Genomic DNA, 23,426 nt, shown 5'->3' with positions numbered 1-23,426 from the left:
GTCGTTTGTTTGTATCTTTCCGGTATGAGAAAAGCGTAAATATATTTTAAATTCCCGGTTTATTTTTTTGATGCGTATTAATATCTTGGACGAATCACATATAACCAACCCACGTGGTCTTTCAGCTGTTGTCTAAAGTCGAGCACACGCCGCTCTCGAAAAGTCATTGTGACTGTAACAGACCAAAGTGAACATCCATAATGTCAGGTAAGCTGGCGTACATTTTCTCGCACTGGAGTAATTCCTCTATTTTATTAGTAGAATATTTGTATCCATTTACTGAGATATGCTGATATTTCATATATCACTTCACGGTTTAACTGAGAAAAATGTGATACCGTGAAGGTGTATCATTCAAGGCCAAGGGAGTAGAGCCTAGGGTTTCACCTCACGAGCTCGCTGTCTGCTACAGTTTTCAACTTTGACGTAGCTGGGCCATTGGAGATGCGTTATGATGTTGCGATAGTATCATTATCAGTTCAGTATTATCTTGTTCATTGTTGATAGTACCCACTAGGGTGTATGATAGATCACGCTGTCCTTTATTTTGCCAAGTAGCTGCCCGAAGTGCTACCTCCATGCTCCATGGCTGCCGTCTTTTCAAAACCATGTTCAAAGTTAAAGTGAAAGCCACAGTTACTAGTACTGTAATTTTGCTTTGCACTAATTTGCACAACTATTGGAAGATTGATTTATTGTATTGATTCGTGCAATATTTAACGTTGATCAATCGAACATTAGTGATTTTCAGGAAAGAGTCCATGGTAATTCATCAATGTTCACTTTTCAATGTGTGTGTGAAGGCTTTATCTTCATCTGTGATGTATGCAAAGACTATAGTTCAAGGTTTTGTTGCATGAAAACTGAAAATGCAAGTGTTCATCTTTGGTAATGAACTAACACCTCTGAGTTTCATCATAGAAATCCTGACTGTAATTTAAAAATCAACTACATGATCATGAGTAGTCAGTCTCACACAAGAGAGACAGTCGTGTTTTCAAACATTGCATGCAGAAATGCAAAATGCAAAATATAAAAAATCGCAGCATTGCAGTAGTTAGTTGCCCTTTTTGGTCTTGTCAGCTTGCCGCAGTTAACTCTAGACAGGCAGACTTATAGTGGACACTGAAGACCCAGTGTAGCAGCCGACCAGACAAATAATTACAATTATTGCACCAGTGACCACCATGCCAGTATAGGGGTATTCCCCTGGTACTGTTCAGATTATCAATAAATATGCTCATACAAAGTGTATGTAATTTATAAAATTTTCAAATTGTATCCAAACTTGTTACCTTTGGCCGTAACTGTTAAATTGTGATATTTTATCAAATGTGGCAGAAGAAATGCTGGCTGATTTTATGAGGCCAAAATATTGATATGCTATATTTGTGAATGTCAGAAGTGACTGTTTAACATTTGTTCATTTTAAGCAATCACAAAGTAGAGATGAGCAATAAACAAATATTTTTTACTTTGACAGACATCACACCAGGAAAGAAGCTGATTGAAGGCAAGACAAAAATTGTCTATGAACTTCCAAACAACCAAGTGTTGCTTCAGTCAAAGGACAGGATTACTGCTGGGGATGGAGCTAGAGCTCATGATATGAAAGGCAAAGCTGCCATTTCTACCGCAACAACTAGCAAAATATTTGAACTTCTGAACAATGCAGGTAATTCTGGTCTTGATCTATGGTAAGATTCACAGTAGTTGTAACAATTCCAATATGAAGAGATAAAAATCCTTTGTTGGAATGTTTAAAAGTAAAAGCACTGATACACACCTGACACGTGCATCAATGAAAGTCCACAACATGTTCTTGACATGTCATATTGTGGGTAATTTAATAATAGTTGGACTTTAGCCAAAGTAACTAATCTTTTGGCTATTTACACACAAAAATTATGAATGGCAATACACCATCTCATGTGTTTTCACACACACACCCTACCCCTGGCCTTTCAATCTCAATTTGCCATCTATTTCAAATTTTTAAAATCATGTACTTAATTACCTGTGCACATTTTTAACTTCATGTCTGTTAACAAACTTACCATGATAAATTCAGCTCTTGTGAAAATATTGATTTGCAGATACGAAAGTCAGACTTAATGTTATATTTTTTTTTCCATTTGTAACAGGCATCAAAACTCATTTCATCAAGCAGCACACTGATACAGCATTCATCGGTATCAACTGTGATATGATTCCGTTAGAATTTGTGACAAGGAGGGTAGCTACTGGATCATTTCTGCGCCGCCATGAAGGTGTCAAAGAGGGCTATCGATTCTGTCCGGTCAAGTCTGAATATTTCTATAAGGTAAAGAGTATATTATTTTAGAAATATGCTATATCTTGGTGTGGTGGTTTGGATAATAGAAAAGTATGAAATTGGTATTGCGAGTGAACCACATTATGTTTTGTCATAATTACTCTGGTTTCTTTTTCATGCTTCTTTGTTTATGCTAATAATTGTGATTTTTAGCACAACACTTGTAGATGTTTGAATTCATGTCTCAAGACAAGTGTGTCAAAAATATCTAGACTTTTAGTTTTTCCCTGAGGCACAGTAATCCAGCCATTGGATAACGTATATCAGAGTCACTTTTTGTGGAGTGATCCTGCTTATATCACAGCTTATCTATTGATGTATTGCAGGGTTACCATGCAAATGATATTATAGAGTTTCTGTGACATGTCAAAGCTACATAAAGCAGGAATTTGTGTATTCATGTATTAAGTGACATTGCCACCAAATTAAGCTATAATTTAACTCTGACCATGAGCTACAAAGTAATTCAACAGATTTTCTGTTCAGCTTAGTATGCATTGTTTTAATGCATAGGCTGTTTATCACTGTCTGAAGTTAGAAGCTTTGCAATCCTAGACATATACACAGAATTATATCCAATACAGGTTCCAAAAAATTGATCATTGAAATCTATTTGTTAGCTTAGTGACCTTTAATACCTTGTTTTGTAAACGTTCTGACAGTCACAAGTAGCTACATGTACTGGTTGAGCCACAAATGAACCAGTGCAAGTGTTATAACTTATTATTACTTCATTAATACCTATGTGTATGTGATAATTGTCTTCAACTCTTTGAATATTTCAACTCTATAGTACTGTAGTGAGTTCCGTTTAGACAGCAGTAAACGGTAGATTAGTAACAAAGAGTAGTGAGACAGGGGTTACTCTGGTCAAGTAGCAGGAATACATGTATTCCATTTGCATGTATGTTACTCCATGAATGATTTGATGCATAACTAAAAGATTTAGCCTCTCTTTGTGTGTAATATTCTTACCAACTATAATTATCATTCCATCTATCATCATTGCAGCTCTTGAACACTTTGCAAGATTGAGCATGAATTTGTATTATCACAGAAAGATTTTCAAATTTCACACACAATTGTCAGGAAACAAAAGAAGAGGAAATGCTATTATCTTTCTAACAATGTATAGTTCCTGTTCTATGTTTGATGGACAATATCAATGAAATATTCAAATCAGATCATACCACATTGCAAGGTCCTCTTGTTTGTCCAAAAACTCACCAAAATTCCAGGGCGATAGGTTGCATGCTGTAACACATGCAAGACTGGCTCTACTGTCCTCTGTCAGTGTTTTGCTAAGGTTTGGGAATATCGGTAAATTATTTGGGAACCCCGGTAACATTGCTGCTGTCCCCTAATCTGATTGCATTGATGTACCAAGGGGAACCCCGGTAAAAAGACTGGGGAACCCAGGTAACATTTACCGGGGTACCGGCCTTAACAAAAACACTGTCTGTTTATTGTTTCATTTGTTTCTTTAAATTCAGATACAAAGAAGTTACAGTCAATGTCTTCTGAGGCCTGAAAACTGGCAGCGTTACATTTATCATCTACTGTCAGCAATCAAAAATTAACTATTCTCAAAATTAATCAAATGTTAGACAGAAATAGCCTCAGTTGTGTAAATTACATCTCGGCTCGATTGTGAATAGAAAATTAAACTAATCACTGGTCACTGTAGCTGTGTTGTAGTTTTTGCTATAGGTGAAATTAAGAATGGATTGTAATCTTTTTACCAACTTAAATTTTGTTGAACATCTTACTATAGGTGGTGTTTTTGCTGAGATATAATAACAGGGCTGGGATATCAGTACATGTTCTCTAATAGGATGGCCTTGATATAATGGGGAATTGTAGTAAAATGTCAGAATCTGGTAAAATTTACCATGACCCTGGCCTTAACCAATAAAAGTGACTTTGATACTAAAATGTTACAGATTTAAATTTATACAAGGAAGTTAAGATAAAATGTGAAAATATCCATCAACACTGAATACTATGTAATGATATTTCAGATAAAACTGAAATAATCTGAATTGAAAGTTTATCAAGTATTTGGTAGATTTCAAAGTAAATTTAACATAGCAGATAAGAACTGCAACCCCTTGGAGAAAGGAAGAATTAAAATATCTGCTGTTTTTCTATCTATCTTTACTGAAAATAGGATGATGCCAACCATGATCCACAGTGGAGTGTAGAGCAAATCATATCAGCCAAGTTGACACATGGAGGTGTTATCATCGGTAAAGATGAATTAGACATCATGACAAAAACCACCGTCTGTGTCTTTGAAATCCTGGAGAAAGCCTGGGCTTCCCTGGACTGCAGTCTGATTGACATGAAAATAGAATATGGTATCAACAGAGAAACAGGTATGTCACCACATAGAACCTCTAGCCCCAGGGTCTATGTGATAGTGAATTTATCACTTGTACTTAAACTGTCCTTATTTTAGTCAAGGCAACCTAGGAAGATAAATTGTCTAGAAAGTTGAGGGTACCGTGGATGAAAAAACATTAGGATAGCTTCAGTCTTTCTACTAGTTAATCTTCAGTGCACTTCAATTATAATAGTCGCGCCAGCGGCTTACTGACTACGCATGCGCTTATTCATAATATACTGTGCGAGTAACCGGAAGTGTACCCTTCTTTCGTGGGCGCCGCCATGTTTTTTTTTTGAGTACTCGTAAATAAACAAATACGAAACAAATTATTATTATATAACATGCCATTTATAAAATATACCTCTTTTATCAGCCAGTAAATGTTATTATGCACCTTGTCGCTGATTCAGAATATCGTTAATATAGATAAAGGGAGAAAACAGTCGTACATATGAACGGTGGCATACGCAAAGAATGCTGGGATTGAATTTTAGAAAAGCGCCCCCAGTGTCAATAATTAAATTCAAAAATTGCCAGTTTTTAGACGGATCGCTATAGTTTTCAGCTTGCAAGTGGAAGTTGGGCAGTGCGGTTACCATTGCAATGATAATGATTGCATGATACGTCCCTTGTTTAACGCAATAGGCTGTTATCAATGTAAAACTTGCCAATTTTGTCCAAAATTTTTACACGTTACAGAAAATCTATAGGCCTACCTGCGCTGCTGCAGGGTTTGACGTCCGCGCGTGTACGTACGTGAACTGCTTTCATCAGAGGGAAACTGGGCATAGTTGTCATATATACGTTCATGAAGTAACAATTACAGGGTTTTACATGACGCGCATTTCTGCGTCCTTTACGCATAAAACCGACGCGCAGGACCCCTCAAAAACTAAACCACGCGTCCCTTGGACGCAGCAATATCTGTTGCTGGTGTACACCTTGCGAAGCTGCTGACACGTAAAACACATCCCAGTAAACCTTACCGACCCTGTACTTTAATGGAATGCTCCATAGTGCATTGGCCTCCACTGTTTCATAACCAATGGTAACCGCGGAAACAAATTCTATTGCTGTAAAAAGTTACTTTCAAAATGTAAACTGATTCTTAATTGGTCGATTTCTTGTTTGTGTCGATTAACACATATTTATGCATCATGGCGGGTCGTGTCAAACAGGCCGATCTGCGAAGGTTTTTCGGCGGCCGCAGCAACCAGCACCATGCAGGTTTGGTCAAGGCCGAAACGGCAGCTACGCCATGCGATACTGATACATCAGGTCCCCCGACCAAGTCAGCAAAATTACGAACATTCAACAGAAGTTGACTCAATAGATTTACTATAAATGGCTTCGATATTCTGAAGAGCAAAACGTCATGGAATGCGGTTTATGTTTGAAAGCGAATGTTACATGCCCGTTCATGAAGGTTTTTGTAATTTTCAACATTCAACTCTCACTCGTCATCAGGACTCGAAAAGTCGTCTCACAAGCGTTAAAATCCTAAGCATGAGGACCGGCAGTTGCAGGGTAAGAGCACAGTTACGAGTGGAGTGATACGTAGCGGTAAGAGTAACGAACTCGAGGCGTACGCTGCACAATTACGTACTGTTTACCTGATCGCTAAACGTGACCTTCCATGCGATGTATTCACTGACATCATTCATCTGCAGAATCTGAACGGCTTAGACATTGAATATTACAAACGTCCTCAGATAGTTATGGAGTTTGAAGAGTGTATTCAACGTGCGATCGAGAAGTCCCTGATTGATAGCATACATGCAAGTGACGTCATCGGTATAATGTTGGATGAGACTTATGTTGTGACATTTCATTCATAAGAAACTTGCAATATATGTTCGATATATTCAGAATGGCGAGGCGAATTTTTCTTTCCTCTGTAACCAGCAAATTACAGATGCCACTGCTGCAGAGATTGAAAACGCCTTGATTGAATTTTTGACTAGGAAAGAAATCTGTGACGCAGCCGTGGACAAAATATATGGACTAGGAACAGACGGGGCGGCCGTAATGACCGGCCGTTTGAACGGGTTGGGTGCAAAATTAAAAGCCAGAAATCCCAACCTTGTTCAAGTGCATTGTGTTGCACATTGATTGAATCGTGCTGCTTCCCAAGCAGGCAGAGATATTGAATATTGCAAAGAATATCATAATATAATCCATTCATTGTATAAACACTTCATTGACTCTAGTGTGAGATATGACAAACTTAGGGAAATTCAAACTCTGTTGAATGGGAAAACAAAACAAATTACTGAGGCTACATCTGTTCGCTGGCTGTCGGTCGAATCAGCTGTCAAGATGGTTTTCATCAGTTTTGAGCCAATTGCCTTGGCACTTGCAAGTGACAAAAAAGGGGGAAAGGCTGATGAGCTGTTGAAATTTATCTCTAATTCATTGTTTCTGCTATTCACTGCCTTATTAGTCCCCACGGACACCGTCCGGGGGGACTTATAGGTTTGGTCGTGTCCGTGCGTGTGTGCGTGCGTGCGTCCGTGCGTCCGTCCGTGCGTGCGTCCGTCCGTTCACGCAGATATCTCAGAGATGCCCGAAGCGATTTCATTCAAACTTGGTACAAGGATTACTTCATATGTCATACAGATGCACGTCGATTTGTTTTGTGATACGATCCAATATGGCTGCCAGGCGGCCATTTTATTACGATTTTTTCATGTACAGAGCCATAATTCAGGCATGTTTCAACTGATTTTATTCAAAGTTGGTACAAGGACATTGACCAATGTCATAGATATGCATGTCAATTCTTTTTGTGATACGATCCAATATGGCCGCCGTGCGGCCATTTTGTTACGATTTTTTCATGTACAGAGCCATAACTCAGGCATATCTCAACCGATTATATTCAAACTTGGTACAAGGACATTGACCTATGTCATACATATGCACATCAATTTGTTTTGTGATACGATCCAATATGGCCGCCAGGCGGCCATTTTATTACGATTTTTTCATGTACAGAGCCATAACTCAGGCATGTTTCTACAGATTTTATTCAAAGTTGGTTCAAGGACATTGACCAATGTCATAGCTATGCACATCAATTTTTTTGTGATACTAACCAATATGGCCGCCGTGCGGCCATTTTGTTACGATTTTTTCATGTACAGAGCCATAACTCAGGCATATCTCAACCAATTTTATTCAAAGTTGGTACAAGGACATCAACCTATGTCATACACATGCACATTGACTTGTTTTGTGATACGATCCAATATGGCCGCCGTGTGGCCATTTTATTACGTTTTTTCATGTCCAGAACCATAACTCAGACATGTATCAAGCAAATTTATTCAAAGTTGGTACAAGGAGATTGACCAATGTCATACATGTGCATGTTAATTTGTTTTGTGATACGATCCAATATGGCTGCTGTGCGGCCATTTTGTTATGATTTTTTCATGTACAAAGCCATAACTCAGTCATATTTCAACCAATTTTAATCAATGTTGGTACAAGGACATTGACCTACCGTATGTCATACATATGCACATTGATTTGTTTTGTGATTCGATCCATTATGGCCACCATGTGGCCATTTTATTACGATTTTTTCATGTCCTGAACTACAACTCAGACATGTATCAAGCGAATTTATTCAAAAGTATTTTTATCACAGACCTAATGAAGAGGACTCTATCCTCTCTGAGGACCTGTAATCAAAGCACCCATTAACAAGTGGGGACTGTGTCATCAACAATGACTTGTTGATTGATGTTCTTACTGTCATTGGAATTTTGAGCCTTACATTTCAGAAAGATTCTGTCACCTCTTATATCAAAAAAAGTGTTCAGTCTACTAGGGACACATTGAATAGAATGACTAATGATTCACACACTGTCAGAGACGTCTTTAATGATTTGGGTGATGTTCCTGGCAATGGTCAGAAAAACACATACAAAAACATTCAAAATACTGACAATCAGCCACTCAGACAGAGGTTCTGTGATGCAAGAGAAAATTATATCAACAAACTGCTGCAGAATTTAGATAGCAGATTTCCAGATGATGAGATGAATATTCTGGAGTGTTTTGATGTGATTCTCAACCCACACAGATATCCTGAAAATGTGGCCAACCTACCTGACTATGGGGTCAACCAGCTTGATCAACTGTTGATTCATTATAACAATACACCAGGTATTGATGCTGATAGAGCTAGGGCACACTTCCTTTTTACAAACACTTCACAAGATCTCATGGGGAGGCACTGAATTTTGATATGTATATCAAGCTGTTGCTAACTGATTTTACAGAGGAGTATCCTGATTTTGCCATCCTAGCTAAAATTGCTCTTGTCATACCAGTGTCCTCTGCCCCATGTGAGAGGGGCTTTTCAGTACAAAATGCCATCAAACAGAGGGCACGAAATAGACTCAATCCTCAAAGGCTTAATAGACTAATGTTCATCAAACTGGTTGTCCCCATCATAGATGATTTTGACTTCATGAACACTGCTACTGTAGGTTATTTGCTGAAGGAGCTGCTGGCAGAGTGTGAACTCAAACCTACTGGACTTGCTAGGTGTATGCCATTTCAGAGTATGAAATTACTTACCTTCTTGTCAATTTGACAAATTTGAATATTTGTTCAAATTTCACGTTGTGAACTTGTCATTAAAGTTATGAGATAATATCATGATTAATGTTCTTTGAATTGATCAATGAGGGCCCTCAGTATGAACTAGAATTTTCATGTAGGAATTATTTTAAGAAATATGCAACTATTTGCTGTGTGGTTTAATACTAATTGAACACAGTGAAGACCATGGCATTGATAAACTATAAAACATTTTTGTGAAATAAATTGGGACCCCCATATTTTGATGTAGGACTCCCATTTTCTAACACCAGGAGTCCCAGGGACTCTCAAAAGTTAAAAGTGATGTAAAACCCTGCAATTAATTACATTTTATCATGAATCAATACAAATAACATTGCCAATCTTAATCCCTGGCGCGACACCAAGGGCTGAGCCCTATATAATATTATTGCTGTCAGGTCATTGGGTAATCAGTAAAATGTTACATCTCTAGAAGTGTAACTTATAACCTGTCTCATCTTACTACCAGCTTTTTAGCTCCCATAGCCATATGTATATATGGCAATGGAAGATATTCTTATAGGCTAGGGAAATGTCTGTATGTCTGTGTCTGTATGTCTGTGTGTCTGTCCGTCAACATCAAAAACTCCAAAACCGCTGTACATTTCATCTTGATATTTGGTGTGTACATGGATGATGGGCTGTAGATGAGATTTTGTTCAAATGAAGTTGTCATTGCCAAAATATGCAAATTAAGTGAAAAAATGTAAAAACAGTCAAATTGAAAAACTCAATAACCACTGAGCAGATTACATGAAAAATTAGCATGTAAGTACTTTTGGCTGACATGAAATGATTGTGCACATCTTGGGTCAGTATCTTGGACTTGCTATTTTTCATGATTTTTTTTGTAATTTTCTCCCATTTTTGGTCAAAAATCTCCTGCTCTGAAACCACAAGTCCGATTGATTTGAAACTTGGTATGGAAGTGCATAGGAGTGACCTTTCCAAATTTGGGCAAATCGTGGTGAAATTTGCATATTTTTAGTTTACACGTCCATAGACTCCCATGTATAAGGCAGATCTCCATAGACTCCCATGTATAAGGCCACGAAAAATAAAAATTTAGTTTCTCATCGTATTCATATTGCAAAAAGGATGCAGTGACACAATTTTTAGTCCCCACGGATGAAGTCCAGTGAGCTTATAGATTGGGTCATGTCCGTCTGTTCGTCCATCCGTGAGTCCATCCGTTCACACAGATATCTCAGATATTTTGACAAAATGTCATGTGACCTTGATGACCTTTGATCTCAAATACATATTTGTCCATAACTCAGTAACCACAAGTGCTACCACCCTTCATATATGGTATGATGGGACACCTTATGACGCCACATATTGTACCTCATTAATTATGCACATATCTAATTTTGAGCGAGCCAATAGAGCTAGAGGTCTGATTTTTGGTATATAGGGATAACTTAGCAAAACAATTTTTTTGACAAAATGTCACGTGACCTCGATGACCTTTGACCTCAAATATACATATTTGTCCATAACTCAGTAACCACAAGTGCTACCACCCTTCATGTATGGTATGATGGGACACCTTATGACGCCACATATTGTACCTCATTAATTATGTGCATATCTAATTTTGAGCGAGCCAATAGAGCTGGAGGTCTGATTTTTGGTATATAGGGATAACTTAGCAAAACAATTTTTTTGACAAAATGTCACGTGACCTGGGTGACCTTTGACCTCAAATATACATATTTGTCCATAACTCAGTAACCACAAGTGCTACAGCCTTCATGTATGGTATAATGGGACACCTTATGACGCCACATATTGTACCTCAATAATTATGCGCATATCTAATTTTGAGCGAGCCAATAGAGCTAGAGGTCTGATTTTTGGTATATAGGGATAACTTAGCAATACAATTTTTTTGACAAAATGTCACGTGACCTCGGTGACCTTTGACCTCAAATATACATATTTGTCCATAACTCAGTAACCACAAGTGCTACACCCTTCATGTATGGTATGATGGGACAGCTTATGACGCCACATATTGTACCTCATTAATTATGCACATATCTAATTTTGAGCGAGCCAATAGAGCTAGAGGTCTGATTTTTGGTATATAGGGATAACTTAGCAAAACAATTTTTTTGACAAAATGTCACGTGACCTCGGTGACCTTTGACCTCAAATATACATATTTTTCCATAACTCGGTAACCACAAGTGCTACACCCTTCATGTTTGGTATGATGGGACACCTGATGACGCCACATACTGTACCTCAATAATTATGCGCATATCTCATTCTGAGCGAGCCAATAGAGCTGGATGTCTGATTTTTGGTATATAGGGATAACTTAGCAATACAATTTTTTGACCAAATGTCATGTGACCTCGATGACCTTTTACCTAAAATATATGTTTATGTCAATAAATAAGTAACCACAAGTGCTATGTCCTTTGTATTTAGTAGGATGGGAGACCTTATGACAACACACGCTTTACCTCATTAATTATGTACACATCTAATTCTGGGCAAGCGAATAGAGCTAGAGATCTGATTTTTTGGCATATAGGGATTAATTAGCAATATAATTTTTTTTTCAAAATGTCATGTGACCTCGATGACCTTTGACCTTGATTATACATATTTATGCATATTTCAGTAACCACAAGTTCTATACCCTCCGATTTTGACAGGATATTAGACCTTAAGATGTCACATCTTGTACTTCATTTATTATGCTCATATGTATTTTCTTGGCTGGCCAATACTGCTAGAGGTCTGATCTTTTTTACCGATTTAGAACCATAACTTAGACATGCCTCATGTGTTTCAAATTGGGAACAACGACATAGACCTATGTGCCCATAGATCTCAACATATACACTCCAGTGATACTTCTTAAGGTTCCAAGACAAGAAATTGACCATTTTAAACCAACAATTCTCTAGTGTTTAATAAGCTCAAAACCCTCGTAAATTGTATATTTTCGGAAAGCCTGGATATAGGGGAACATTTTGGTTACCATAGTGTCACCATTGTTTACATAACTATCACGTGACAGGTAATTTGCATAACCTTTCAAAAATCGGTTTTCCCTATGTTTTGTTTCAATGCTTTGAGATATGAGGCTGAAATTTGTGTGAGTGCAAGCTGTTCTAAGGATCTTCCAAAGTGTGTCTCAGAATTTTTTTAAACCTTCTAAAACAATTTTTATGCCAGAAAAACTTCCAGAGCGGTGAATTTAACCCTAGTTGATTTCTTTAAAAAAGTGCTAAAAAAATATTAAGCAAGATATAAAAAATCTGAGACACACTTTGCAAGAGCGTTGTCACAGCTTGCATTCCAGCAAGTTTGAGTCAGATATTTTGAAGTATTGAGACAAAACATAGGGAAAACCGATTTTTGAAAGGTTATGCAAATTGCCGTGTCACGTGATAGTTATGTAAACAATGGTGACACTGTGGTATCCAAATTGTTCCCGTATATCTAGGCTTTCAGAAAATGTATACTTTACGGGGGTTCTGAGCTTTTTAATCGTTAGAGAATTGTTAGATTAAAAAGGTCAGATTTCTTGTCTTGGAACCTTAATGACCACATTTTCCTGCCCCATCAAGACTAATACTCCTATTACAAGTGGGGACCATGTCATTGTAAATGACTTGTTGAGTTAATGGTTGTATCACAGTATTCGATATATCTAATTCTGTATTTTTTCCATTTTATATTCTGAATAATTACATTAAACATATTTCACTGTCTCCAGTACATTTCATTTAAGTATTTTCACTTCATGCACTTTATCCCTTTCACACATGTTCAAATATCTGACCAGAGAACAAACACTAAATAGTCCAGGATGGGAGCTACAGTGTCATTGACGCTATTTTTACTTTACCAGGTCAATAGTTTGTGTCAACTGATTACAATTACAATATCAATCTTTGTGTTTTCTCAAGACGTACAGTGCCTTTTAAAATCTTTGCAACGTGCTTTCGCTACATTAGGTGCTTAGTTAGCAATGAGTGAGAACATCCAACAGAAGCCATTTCAGTGAACATTTGTGTCACTTAACGCAAAGGAATGACACGGAGACAAGTGTTTGGCCGAAATCCGGGGTTATGCATGCACTGCCATGGCAGGGGCGACGAGGCGTCATAGCGGCCTGGATGGCGGTACCGGGCTCTGGCTACCGTGCATCGGGCAACGTGTTACCGGCCGCCACAGCAGACCCATGACAGTACCCCCCTGGAACTTTATTGTATAAAGTAAGCAGTATGTAGACGTACAATGTCTTTTAGTGTGAGCTGCTAGCCTGCAGCGAGTCTTTATTTATTTATTTATTTTTTCTTTTGCGGAGGGTGGCGGGGATTTTGTGGTGTGAACTTGAGCGTGGCAGAAGTTGAAATGGACGAGCTATAGCTTTGCTCACACTGATATGCGCATGGATAGTGACGTGGAGAGGGTGACGCAAATTGTTTAGATAACGGTAAAGGGGCAGTTGGTAGATAAGGTTACGTCACAAGTGCATCCAGCCAGCGGTAGTAGGTGGCGCATGGTGACCCACATATGTCAAGGTCTAAACCCTTTTCCCCGTGTCCTCCCAGACGTTAACAATGATTATAGCAAAGCCATAATCACCCATTAACGCAAAGGAATGACACGGAGACAAGTGTTTGGCCGAAATCCGGGGTTATGCATGCACTGCCATGGCAGGGGCGACGAGGCGTCATAGCGGCCTGGATGGCGGTACCGGGCTCTGGCTACCGTGCATCGGGCAACGTGTTACCGGCCGCCCACAGCAGACCCATGACAGTACCCCCCAAATTATGGCCAAACCGCGGGCATGTATGACTGCGGTGCGGCAGTAACACAGCCCCCCCCCCCCGCCCCCCTCCCCCCTGGTGACCATGCGCCACTGGGAAATGTCTCATAGTATATGTTCATTGTTCTTAGTGTTTCATGTCTCTATAGTTCGTGTAGGGCCATTCCATCATTGGAAAATGTCATCTGTGTCAAATGTTAGCCAGCCGCGAGTACCTTAGTACGTGTGTTACGTAGAGGGTCTCCCGTGGTGTCTTGATGTAGATCGGTACGCGTCGCTCCTCCATCTGCTCAGTGTCTTTGTGAGCCAGTCAGGTAGGCTGGCTTCGGCAGTGGTTGTGGCGGCGTCACTGCAGAAGCTATGCCCCCAAATTGAACCGGCGACTCATATGGGTCGTGCAGGGCAGCTGAGAGTTTAGTGAGGTTGATTGGCGTTGTCGGCTGTAGCATTGCGATTGTCACTGTGTGGCTGGTCGCTCCCTTGGAAGGGCTGAGGGGTCTCTTGATAGTTGCTTTGGTGGTGGTGCAGAGCATTATGGTCGGTCGCGTTACACACAGAGCACTTGTGTAGCCTGCCATAGTGGCAGGGGATCTTGCATGAGCCTTGGTTGAAAGGTCGACATACCTGAGGTTGGTCATACTGTTTCTTGTTCGCTGGGTTCTCCCAGTAGAAAGGGTTGGTGTCGCTGCTGCGTAGGTTTGGGCAATCAGTCTTCAAATGACCATGTTGGCCACAGGCGAAGCAGGAAGGACGCAGGAGGTGTGGTTGGTTTATGAAGTGCTGGAAATTGAGGTCTGGGTTTGGTTTGCTCCAGTTGGCCCTGTCTGGGTAGCGGGCAGCGTTCAGGCGGAAGAATTTGTCGTACGGGAGCCAGGCCTCCGGCTTGTAGGCGGCAGCTTTGGAGGCGAGGAAACGAAGGTAGGTGGCCATGGGGATCGCTAGATGTGGGTAGTAGAATGTTCGATATGAGAAAAAGACGAGGAAGCACTGTAGCCAGGTGTCAAAGTTGTCGATAATTTTCCGCTTCACCTCGGTTGTGAATGTGGCTACGCCGAGGTTGTCCGGATCGAAAGCTACTTGTGTCTTGGTAGCCTGTGTTGAGTTGGGAGCTAGGGCATCAGGATGCAAGTCACCAAGTTCGATGAATTTACCGAGGTTAGCCAAGGCGTTGAGTGTTGATTGGTCGACATATGGCAGTAGTAGGTCGGCTGGGGGTATTGCTGCAGGAGATTTGCCAGTTGGCCCGGCTCTAGGAGGTGGGCGCCGAGGCGGTGCGTTGAGGCCAGCTCGCTGGACGGGTTGAACGTAGGGCGCAGCCATATTGCCCGGATTGTTGTTATGAGGTGCACCACCATCGGTAGGGTAGTCCCGGATGTGCGTTGCGCCAGCAGCGGTGGTCGAGTCGGGTGGGGCAGCTGTAATGGCGGGTTGATATCCATTAGCGTGATTAGCGGGATGATACCTGGGTGGACTTGAGTAACCACGGAGCAGGATGGAGCGGCGGCGTTGTCGGTCCTGCGACGATGACTGAAGCGGGTGATAGTGCACCAACGGCTGTATCAGTTGGCTGGACTTGCAGGTCGGGCGGTGGGGTAGTGTTGGTAGTTGGTTGCCGTAGTTCGCGTCGGATTGAGTCAATGGCGCTTGCAATGCTGGTTTCTATTAGTTTGGCGACGTGGTCTGGTATGCCTGGGTCAGCTGCCGCTGTGGCGGTAGTCGGCACGACACCGGCAGGGTTGGTTGGTGTGGTTTCCATTGGTACTGACTGGAGTAGGTGTTCGTCGAGGTGTGCTGGGCGTCTCTTCGACCTCGTCGGTGTACGGGTGGCCGCTCGGGCGCGGCCCCCCTTACCGAAATTTTAGGCCTCCCGCAAACTGTTACTGCAAATTTGCCACAAGCTTTGCGGTAAATTTGCAGCAAACTATTTGCCGCAAATATGCGGGTGGTTCATTTTTCAGATGCAAATTAGGTTTCTTGTGAACTTGCTGCAAATATGCAGCAAACTCCCTGCCGCAACGTTGCTGCAAACTCTTTGCAGCAAATTTGCGGCACAATCCTTGCAGCAAACTTGCGGCAAATTAATTTGAATGTTACTGAAAATTTGCCGCAAACTCCATACAGCAAATTATTTATTTGCGCTGACCATTGTTTCTCATGAAACTGGTATTTCAGAGTTTAGTTGGATAAAACACATCTTGTGCTGTCCACAGTCGGCCAATATATTAATATTATTTATCCAACTTAACTCTGAAATACCAGTTTCACAAGAAACAATGGTCAGCGCAAATAAAGTTATTATAAACAAAAAGATGACAGAGAAAAAAAGGTTAAATTCAATTGTGGTACAATTTATTTTATATGCATTGTTCATTTCATGCCACATAAGTTTCATGATCATGTCAAGATTTTCTTTTGACTTGAGAAGTTTCATGTAACATTTACATTACTGTCAAAGGCTGCGATTTGGCTTTCTGTTCTCTGAATTTCTTGTCCCTTTAGTGTACCAGCAATGGATTCTGAAAAATATAAAGCGTTCAGGGAAGAGTGTAAGTCTTTACCGTTTGACCAAACATTGTAAATTTCATGAAAGAAATCGATAATTATTTGAAAATGAGACAAAATCAAATTGAAAAATTGAAGCAGAAAATGCATAAATATTCATGATCGAAATTAAATTAATAATAATTAAAATGTCCGACAGCGGACAACTCGCCGTATGTTGTTTACATACACGACGGCAACAATCTGCAAAAATCTCAGCACTTACTGTAAGTAACTGTTGTGAAACGAAAGTGAATTCAGTATGAATCAGTACTCAATGAAAATTTATCTTTAGGTAAAGATTGCAATACAACGATTACCGAACATAATTATAGCGATCGATGTACAGACGAACGGTACATTGACTTACATTTCTGAACGGCTCGCAGACGCTGGACGATTCCGGTCCGGTTGCAGTCTCACCGTGCTGTGTGTAAATACCGTACTCAGAAAATATAGTTGGCATCTTTACTGCCGCTCGCGTTCACAAATTTAGAACTCCGCCTGTCCCTGGTACAACACTGTGATATCATTTGGCTGGCGATTCCATAGAAAGATCACAAAATTGTCCACTAGATAACTCCCTGATCACAAGTACGCAGTCGATGGTACTAAAATTTAACTTCGCGCCGATCAAGCCTCATGACGTTAACGGAAGTGCGATCTATAAATCATTACGCGATTGATAATGTAGTCCCGTTTTTAAATGCTGGAATTGACTCTACATCTGCACCAATCCGTTATACTTCATACTTAATATAGCATTTAATTTATTAGTTTAATGAAAATGGTTATTTTTATCAAAGAAAGACTAAAAAGAGAGTAAAATTCTTTCAGCACGAAGAATCAATATCAATGCGCGAACTGACCTTGATGAACCGTGACCGGAGAGTGTAAACATGTCGGCTGCTCGCAGCTGATACACAGGACGTGGTGGACGTTGGTGAAGCGGCGCTTTGAATTTTCGTACAGCGACTCGGGATGGAGTGTAATCCTAAATCTCAAATTTGTGCTCGGCAATACAACTCTAACGCTGAAAACATGGACAAAAGCCTTTTACCTCGACCCATGTTATCAGAAGGCGAGATTTTGTCAGCGGCATCGATGGGACAGACTGTAAGCTGCAGTGCATTGTACGTACCGTATACATGTACTATATTGATGGGATGAATAGCTTGGAGCACAGCCACTACTCTGCTTGGAGGTAGTAGCGGAAACATTACTGTACAGATTTGCAGTAACAAAAGTCTACGACGTGTCCTTACAGACCATCATCAAACGCACATTTCGTTCGAAACTGTTTGCATTTTGGTATCATTCGCAGAAAATACAGGGTGTAACTTGCAAGACAGACAAGTCCCTGTTTCAAAAATTTGTTTCCCTAAAAATTCAGTTTTCGATCCAACCATAATTTACCCAACCAGATTGTCAAAGGGCACTTTTATTACATCATGTCACTACAGTATATACTATAGATGCACTCTTATATCCATGCAATGCTTTCACCAGCATAACTGAAGCTGTTCATTATCTAGCATTACCAGTTATTATAATTTAAAAAGTGGATTGTCTGTTATGAAATAAAGGAACATAAAATATTAATGAAAAATCAATTTTATGTTGCTTACACATGACTGGTCATGAAGTGCAACAGTACTCAGTGTGTAGTGTGTACTCCCTGGAAATGAAATAGTGGGAAATATGTCAATCATGTGTTGCTGCATATTTGCAGCAATAATCTGGTTTGCTGCAAATTTGCAGCAACTTAGTCGTTTACCGCAAATTTGCTGCAAACTGACTTAAGGGTTTGCAGGAGGGTCACATCTACCTGCAAACTTCTGCAACTCCTTCCTGCAAGCTATATGCTTGCTGCATATTTGCAGCAAACTTACGGCAAATTTGCAGTAGAAATAATTTTCGGTAAGGGCCCTGCTCTTCTTCATTTTTGGCATGGTGGATTTTGTGGTGTGAACTTGAGCGTGGCAGAAGTTGAAATGGACGAGCTATAGCTTTGCTCACACTGATATGCGCATGGATAGTGACGTGGAGAGGGTGACGCAAATTGTTTAGATAACGGTAAAGGGGCAGTTGGTAGATAAGGTTACGTCACAAGTGCATCCAGCCAGCGGTAGTAGGTGGCGCATGGTGACCCACATATGTCAAGGTCTAAACCCTTTTCCCCGTGTCCTCCCAGACGTTAACAATGATTATAGCAAAGCCATAATCACCCATTAATGCCAATGGCAGTGTTGATAAAAGTTTAAGGACTGCAAAAACTACACAAGAACTATCAAAGAAATGTACTGAATACCCTTCTGGGAACCTCCACACAGTGAAAACATCAGCTAACCTCTGCTATCTGACATGTAGTGTTTCTTGAAATTGACAATGACATGCACTGTTTTCTGCATCCATTTTAAAATTTACCCTGTAGAGTTATTTCAAGTTTAATATAGTGTGTGAATTTTGATTAGCGTGAACTTAAATATGTTAGTGTCACTGCTGTTAATATTTTGAAATACAATGGAATGTTCAACAAGTTAGCAAGTCATAGAATCAATAAGTGTACTTTAAAAAGTATTCTCAGCAGAGAAATCTATATTCAAACTATGAAATATGTCTGATGAATGTCTGAACTTGTTGAAAATTAAATGAAATCTATTAGTATGTCAGCAGTTCACAATAACCAGGAAAGAAAACATGCACTTACAAGAATAGGAAATGTTCATACCCAACAAATATATGTAAATATATGCATGGTTTATGTAACACCAAATGCATTATTCCCTATTGTGACAAGAATTTAGGATTACCTGTTCACTGTATCATTGTTTTCATGAGAGCAATAATTTTAGAATTGTAAAGCAATTTGCAGATATTTTCACAAAATTTGTATTGTAAGATGATACGGATTGGACACCTATACAATAATTCATTTCCTGTGAAAATTATCAATAGCTATCTGTGAAAAGCCTGAGACCTAGAAATAAGAACTGCAAATAATAATGAAAAGCTGACTCTATGAATACTTTCTATAACACTGCATTGATTTGTAGAGCCTAGATTTGAGTGGTTGTTCATTAAGTATAATTTATGAAAGGAAAAATTTCCAGGCAATTTAAGTTGCACAAAGATCACTTTTGTCAGAAATTCAATAACGTTCTTTTTCTTGACAAACCAAAGTAAAATGAGAATTGGAAATTTATACGGGTATTTCAATTTCAAATGGAAATCTGACCACTAGAGTTACAAATATATAAATAGAAATATTTGACAAGGAAAATGTATCTGTCACTCTGATCAGTGATACAAGAAAGTATGCCTGGGATAATTTTGGAAGTTCAGTTTTCCTAATAATTTTCCAAGACATATTCTGATGAAAATTTACATGACAAACAAATTTTGAGAAGGAAATTGCTTTGTATAATATCTTTTACATGTGACCTTTTCAATAATCTTTATACCAGTTCTCAAAACAGGCATTGATTACGAAACACATCAGCTTTTCAAACCCAATTTCTCAGTTTGGTTCTCAAATACAGCTAGGTATAGGGTTCATTGATTGGGACCAAGGTACTTATTTTCAACACAAAAATTACTGTCAGTTAATTTGAGATAACCATGCCCCTCTATCTTTCCCTTAAAATACGGCTAGTTTTCAATCGGATTCGAACCCACAACATACGGCATACGGCATATCAGTCGCCTAGCTGAGAGGCCACAGACAGAACCACTCAGCTAAATCTCCACTCCCAAAAAAGAGTGGTTCAATAGCCGGCTAAGTTGTTACATTGAAAAGTAACTCATTTAGTATGACACCTGTCAGTAGCAATTAGGGTGGGAAAACCTGGTTATGCGTCAAATGTTGTATTGTCGAGCCAAATTCATGAAGTGAACAAATTTGATTGAAGTTTTCTTTACAAGTGTTACAGTTCTGATTGTATTTTCACTTTTTATCATTTTTCAGGTGAGATTCTGTTGGCAGACATTGTTGACAGTGATTCTTGGCGTCTGTGGCCTGCTGGTGATAGGAGACTTATGAAGGATAAACAAGTTTACAGGGAATTGAAGGAGGTCACTGCTGAGGGTCTGGAGCAAGTCAAGAGAAACTTTGAATGGGTTGCTGAGAGAGTTGAGGTAAACATGGCATGCATTATCACTGTGACTAGCTATCCTTGCAAGTTTGCAGATAAATATCTATGACTCATACTCTGTGAAGTTCTTTGCTAAGACTTGTATTTTACTCATTTATCATTTTTTGAATGGATTCAAATTTGCAATTGTCACAATTTTATGGTGAAAGTAACCGGATCTCAGACGCAGCGCAACAACAATAAAATTTCCAGTTTGTTTATCGATACATATCTAATATGACTAAAAATTGCTGTTTCTTATCTCGTGCATATACCACACTTACACTTATTTTTGATCTGACCTACGTCTGTCTTTCACAGATTTGAAATAGCATATAAGTTTGGTGGTTTTACTCTCCCCAAGTTTCAATCACAATTCTCAACCCATCCACAAACTTTCTTTTCTTCATAGAAACTGATGCCTAAACCTCATGCTAGGGCAGTTGTTCTGATGGGATCAGCCACTGACACCGAACACGGAGAGAAGATCCGTTCAACTTGCAAATCATTTGGCGTGCCATGTGAGTTGAGAGTTACCTCAGCTCATAAAGGAACAGATGAAACCATGAAGATATTAGCAGAGTATGAAGGTAATCTAGTTAACAAAACTCAGGAAGTGAATTACATAACAAGTCATGTTACTCAAAGAAAAAAATTTTTGTTCCAATTGTTGTAGGATTTCAAATAGTGTTCAATATTCTACACAATTATGTGCCTGTTTCATCCACAGAGGGCGCCCTCCTTTCTGATATTATGGATGAGATATTTCTTTGTATGAAACTACTTTCCTCCAGTGTAATATATCTCTCCACTATTGTTACTATACCATAATTGTTATGATTGGAGGACATTGTTAAATAGTAAACCAACCAAGCCATTGAAAAATAAGTGTGTGATAATCAGATTTCACCCGAGAATGGAAGATTTACACTAAAATATATTTTTGTGCTCGCCTTTTATCTTTTACAATAATTAACATATTGTGTTCTTGTGAATACAATTCTGTGTTGGAGAAATTTAGGGGTTTTAGCCATCTCGTCTGTTAAGTATATGGTCCTTGCACAAGAAAATGTACAGATTATTTTGCTCATACCATATTTGGAGGTTCAACAATCCACAAATATTTACTGCTGTTTACAGGATTGTATCCTTGCACATTTATTACAAGTTTGCAATTTAGAAATACTACAGAGATGCCATACTAGAGAGGTGTGATGTGAACTTTGTTCACTGAATTTTCAAGCATTTTCTAAATTTGTATTTTGTACTCATTGCAGGTGAAGGATTCCCCACTGTGTTCATAGCTGTGGCTGGACGTAGCAATGGTTTAGGTCCAGTGTTGTCTGGTAACTCAACATGGCCTGTCATTAACTGCCCACCTGTCAAGGCTGATTGGGGATCTCAAGATATCTGGTCTTCTCTCCGTTTGCCATCCGGTGAGTTGATAATTTGGTGGTGACCTTGTTAGCCCTGTTACCCCCGTCGCCATGTATAGAGATCCTACTTTGCCATCAAAGACAATAGGGTTGTACCAAGTACTTTTGGTGAAGGGTAAAGTGACAAGGGCAAGTTTTGTAAAGTCTCACAGGCTGGCAGGGTAATTGTATTTAGGTTCTTGTCAATGCCCATTGGCAGACTTTAGATTATAAGGCATGACAAAGGCAAACCATTTTAAGTCCACTCTTGAAAGATTCTTCAATATTAAATTTGTCAAGGGTTCTGCATTTACTTCTGATACTTGTGATTTTTATACAATGGCAGTCACAGTGAAAGACCACAGAAATGAGACAGAATTTGCCCAGTTAAATTATGGCATGGAACCATCATGAAATATAAAATTTTACCGTGCGTGGATTCATACATTTGAAAGTTGTGTGGGATAAGGTTGAAAGTTGCATATTTGACAAATCATGTTGGTGTGACAATACACTTCAGGTTATGTTAATACTGACAAAACACCACCTATTTTCTTTCACGTAGGTCTTGGCTGTGCCACTGTCATGTCACCAGAAGCCGCTGGTCTTGCCGCTGCTCAAATCCTGTCCCTCAATGATCATGTAATTTGGTCACGCCTTCGTGCAAAACAAGTCAACACATGGATTGGGTTGATCCATGCTGACAAGAAAGTCAGAAACGATAAGTAAAAAAATGAAATGTATTGTCATGGTTACACTGCCAGGATGAGTCAAGTTTTGATTGTACCATACTTCACAGGGTATTATAAGTTGCTTCTTTGCAAATAAGGTTTCTGTTTGCTCAGTGTTTTTTGATGATCAATGCAAGATTAGGTAGTTTGGAAAAATGAAAACATTTGTAATTCAGAAACGAGTGGAAGGAAGCGTAGTCAAACCTCTAGACTGATTAGTTTTACTTTATAGTTTGAATTCTTAATTGAAACTAGATCAAGCATCAATTGGCGGTGTTTACATTTAGCAGCATTCTTGACCAAGAATTGACTTGTTTGAAAATATTGTATTCCATGAGACTATGAACTAAACAAAGCATCATTTCTGGAATCATGACAAATTTGGAATTAAAGATAATTCGATGGTTGAATGGTAACTGTCACTGTGTGTTGACTTTTTTGTA

At 39.3% G+C, this 23,426-nt stretch overlaps 1 protein-coding gene and 1 long non-coding RNA gene across 2 annotated transcripts; one reads left to right on the top strand and one right to left on the bottom strand.

Annotated features, from left to right (window-relative positions):
- The first annotated feature begins 1 nt into the window (after position 1).
- Positions 2-23,015, top strand: LOC139130784 (multifunctional protein ADE2-like). The gene is made up of 8 exons (XM_070696576.1): positions 2-207; positions 1,484-1,675; positions 2,145-2,323; positions 4,506-4,713; positions 20,672-20,841; positions 21,250-21,427; positions 22,115-22,273; positions 22,818-23,015. Exons 1-8 carry the CDS (start codon positions 201-203, stop codon positions 22,979-22,981), a joined length of 1,257 nt encoding a protein of 418 aa, XP_070552677.1. The 5' UTR covers positions 2-200; the 3' UTR covers positions 22,982-23,015.
- LOC139130786 (uncharacterized) lies at positions 16,491-17,114 on the bottom strand. The gene is made up of 2 exons (XR_011551969.1): positions 17,075-17,114; positions 16,491-16,679 (listed from the first exon to the last, which is right to left on the bottom strand). It is a non-coding gene; the product is annotated as an uncharacterized lncRNA (long non-coding RNA).
- Positions 23,016-23,426: the final 411 nt, after the last annotated feature.

Source organism: Ptychodera flava, chromosome 4, assembly GCF_041260155.1.
Source record: "Ptychodera flava strain L36383 chromosome 4, AS_Pfla_20210202, whole genome shotgun sequence".
Classification (NCBI taxonomy): domain Eukaryota; kingdom Metazoa; phylum Hemichordata; class Enteropneusta; family Ptychoderidae; genus Ptychodera; species Ptychodera flava.
Note: the sequence above shows the minus strand (reverse complement) of the source record. Positions and strands in the feature narration are given on the sequence as shown.

Bases quoted from the DNA above. Each gene is read 5' to 3' on its own strand.
- LOC139130784 (XM_070696576.1), top strand. The intron at 4,714-20,671 runs GTATGTCACCAC...ATCATTTTTCAG, and splicing joins TGGTATCAACAGAGAAACAG to GTGAGATTCTGTTGGCAGAC. The intron at 20,842-21,249 runs GTAAACATGGCA...TTTTCTTCATAG, and splicing joins GGGTTGCTGAGAGAGTTGAG to AAACTGATGCCTAAACCTCA.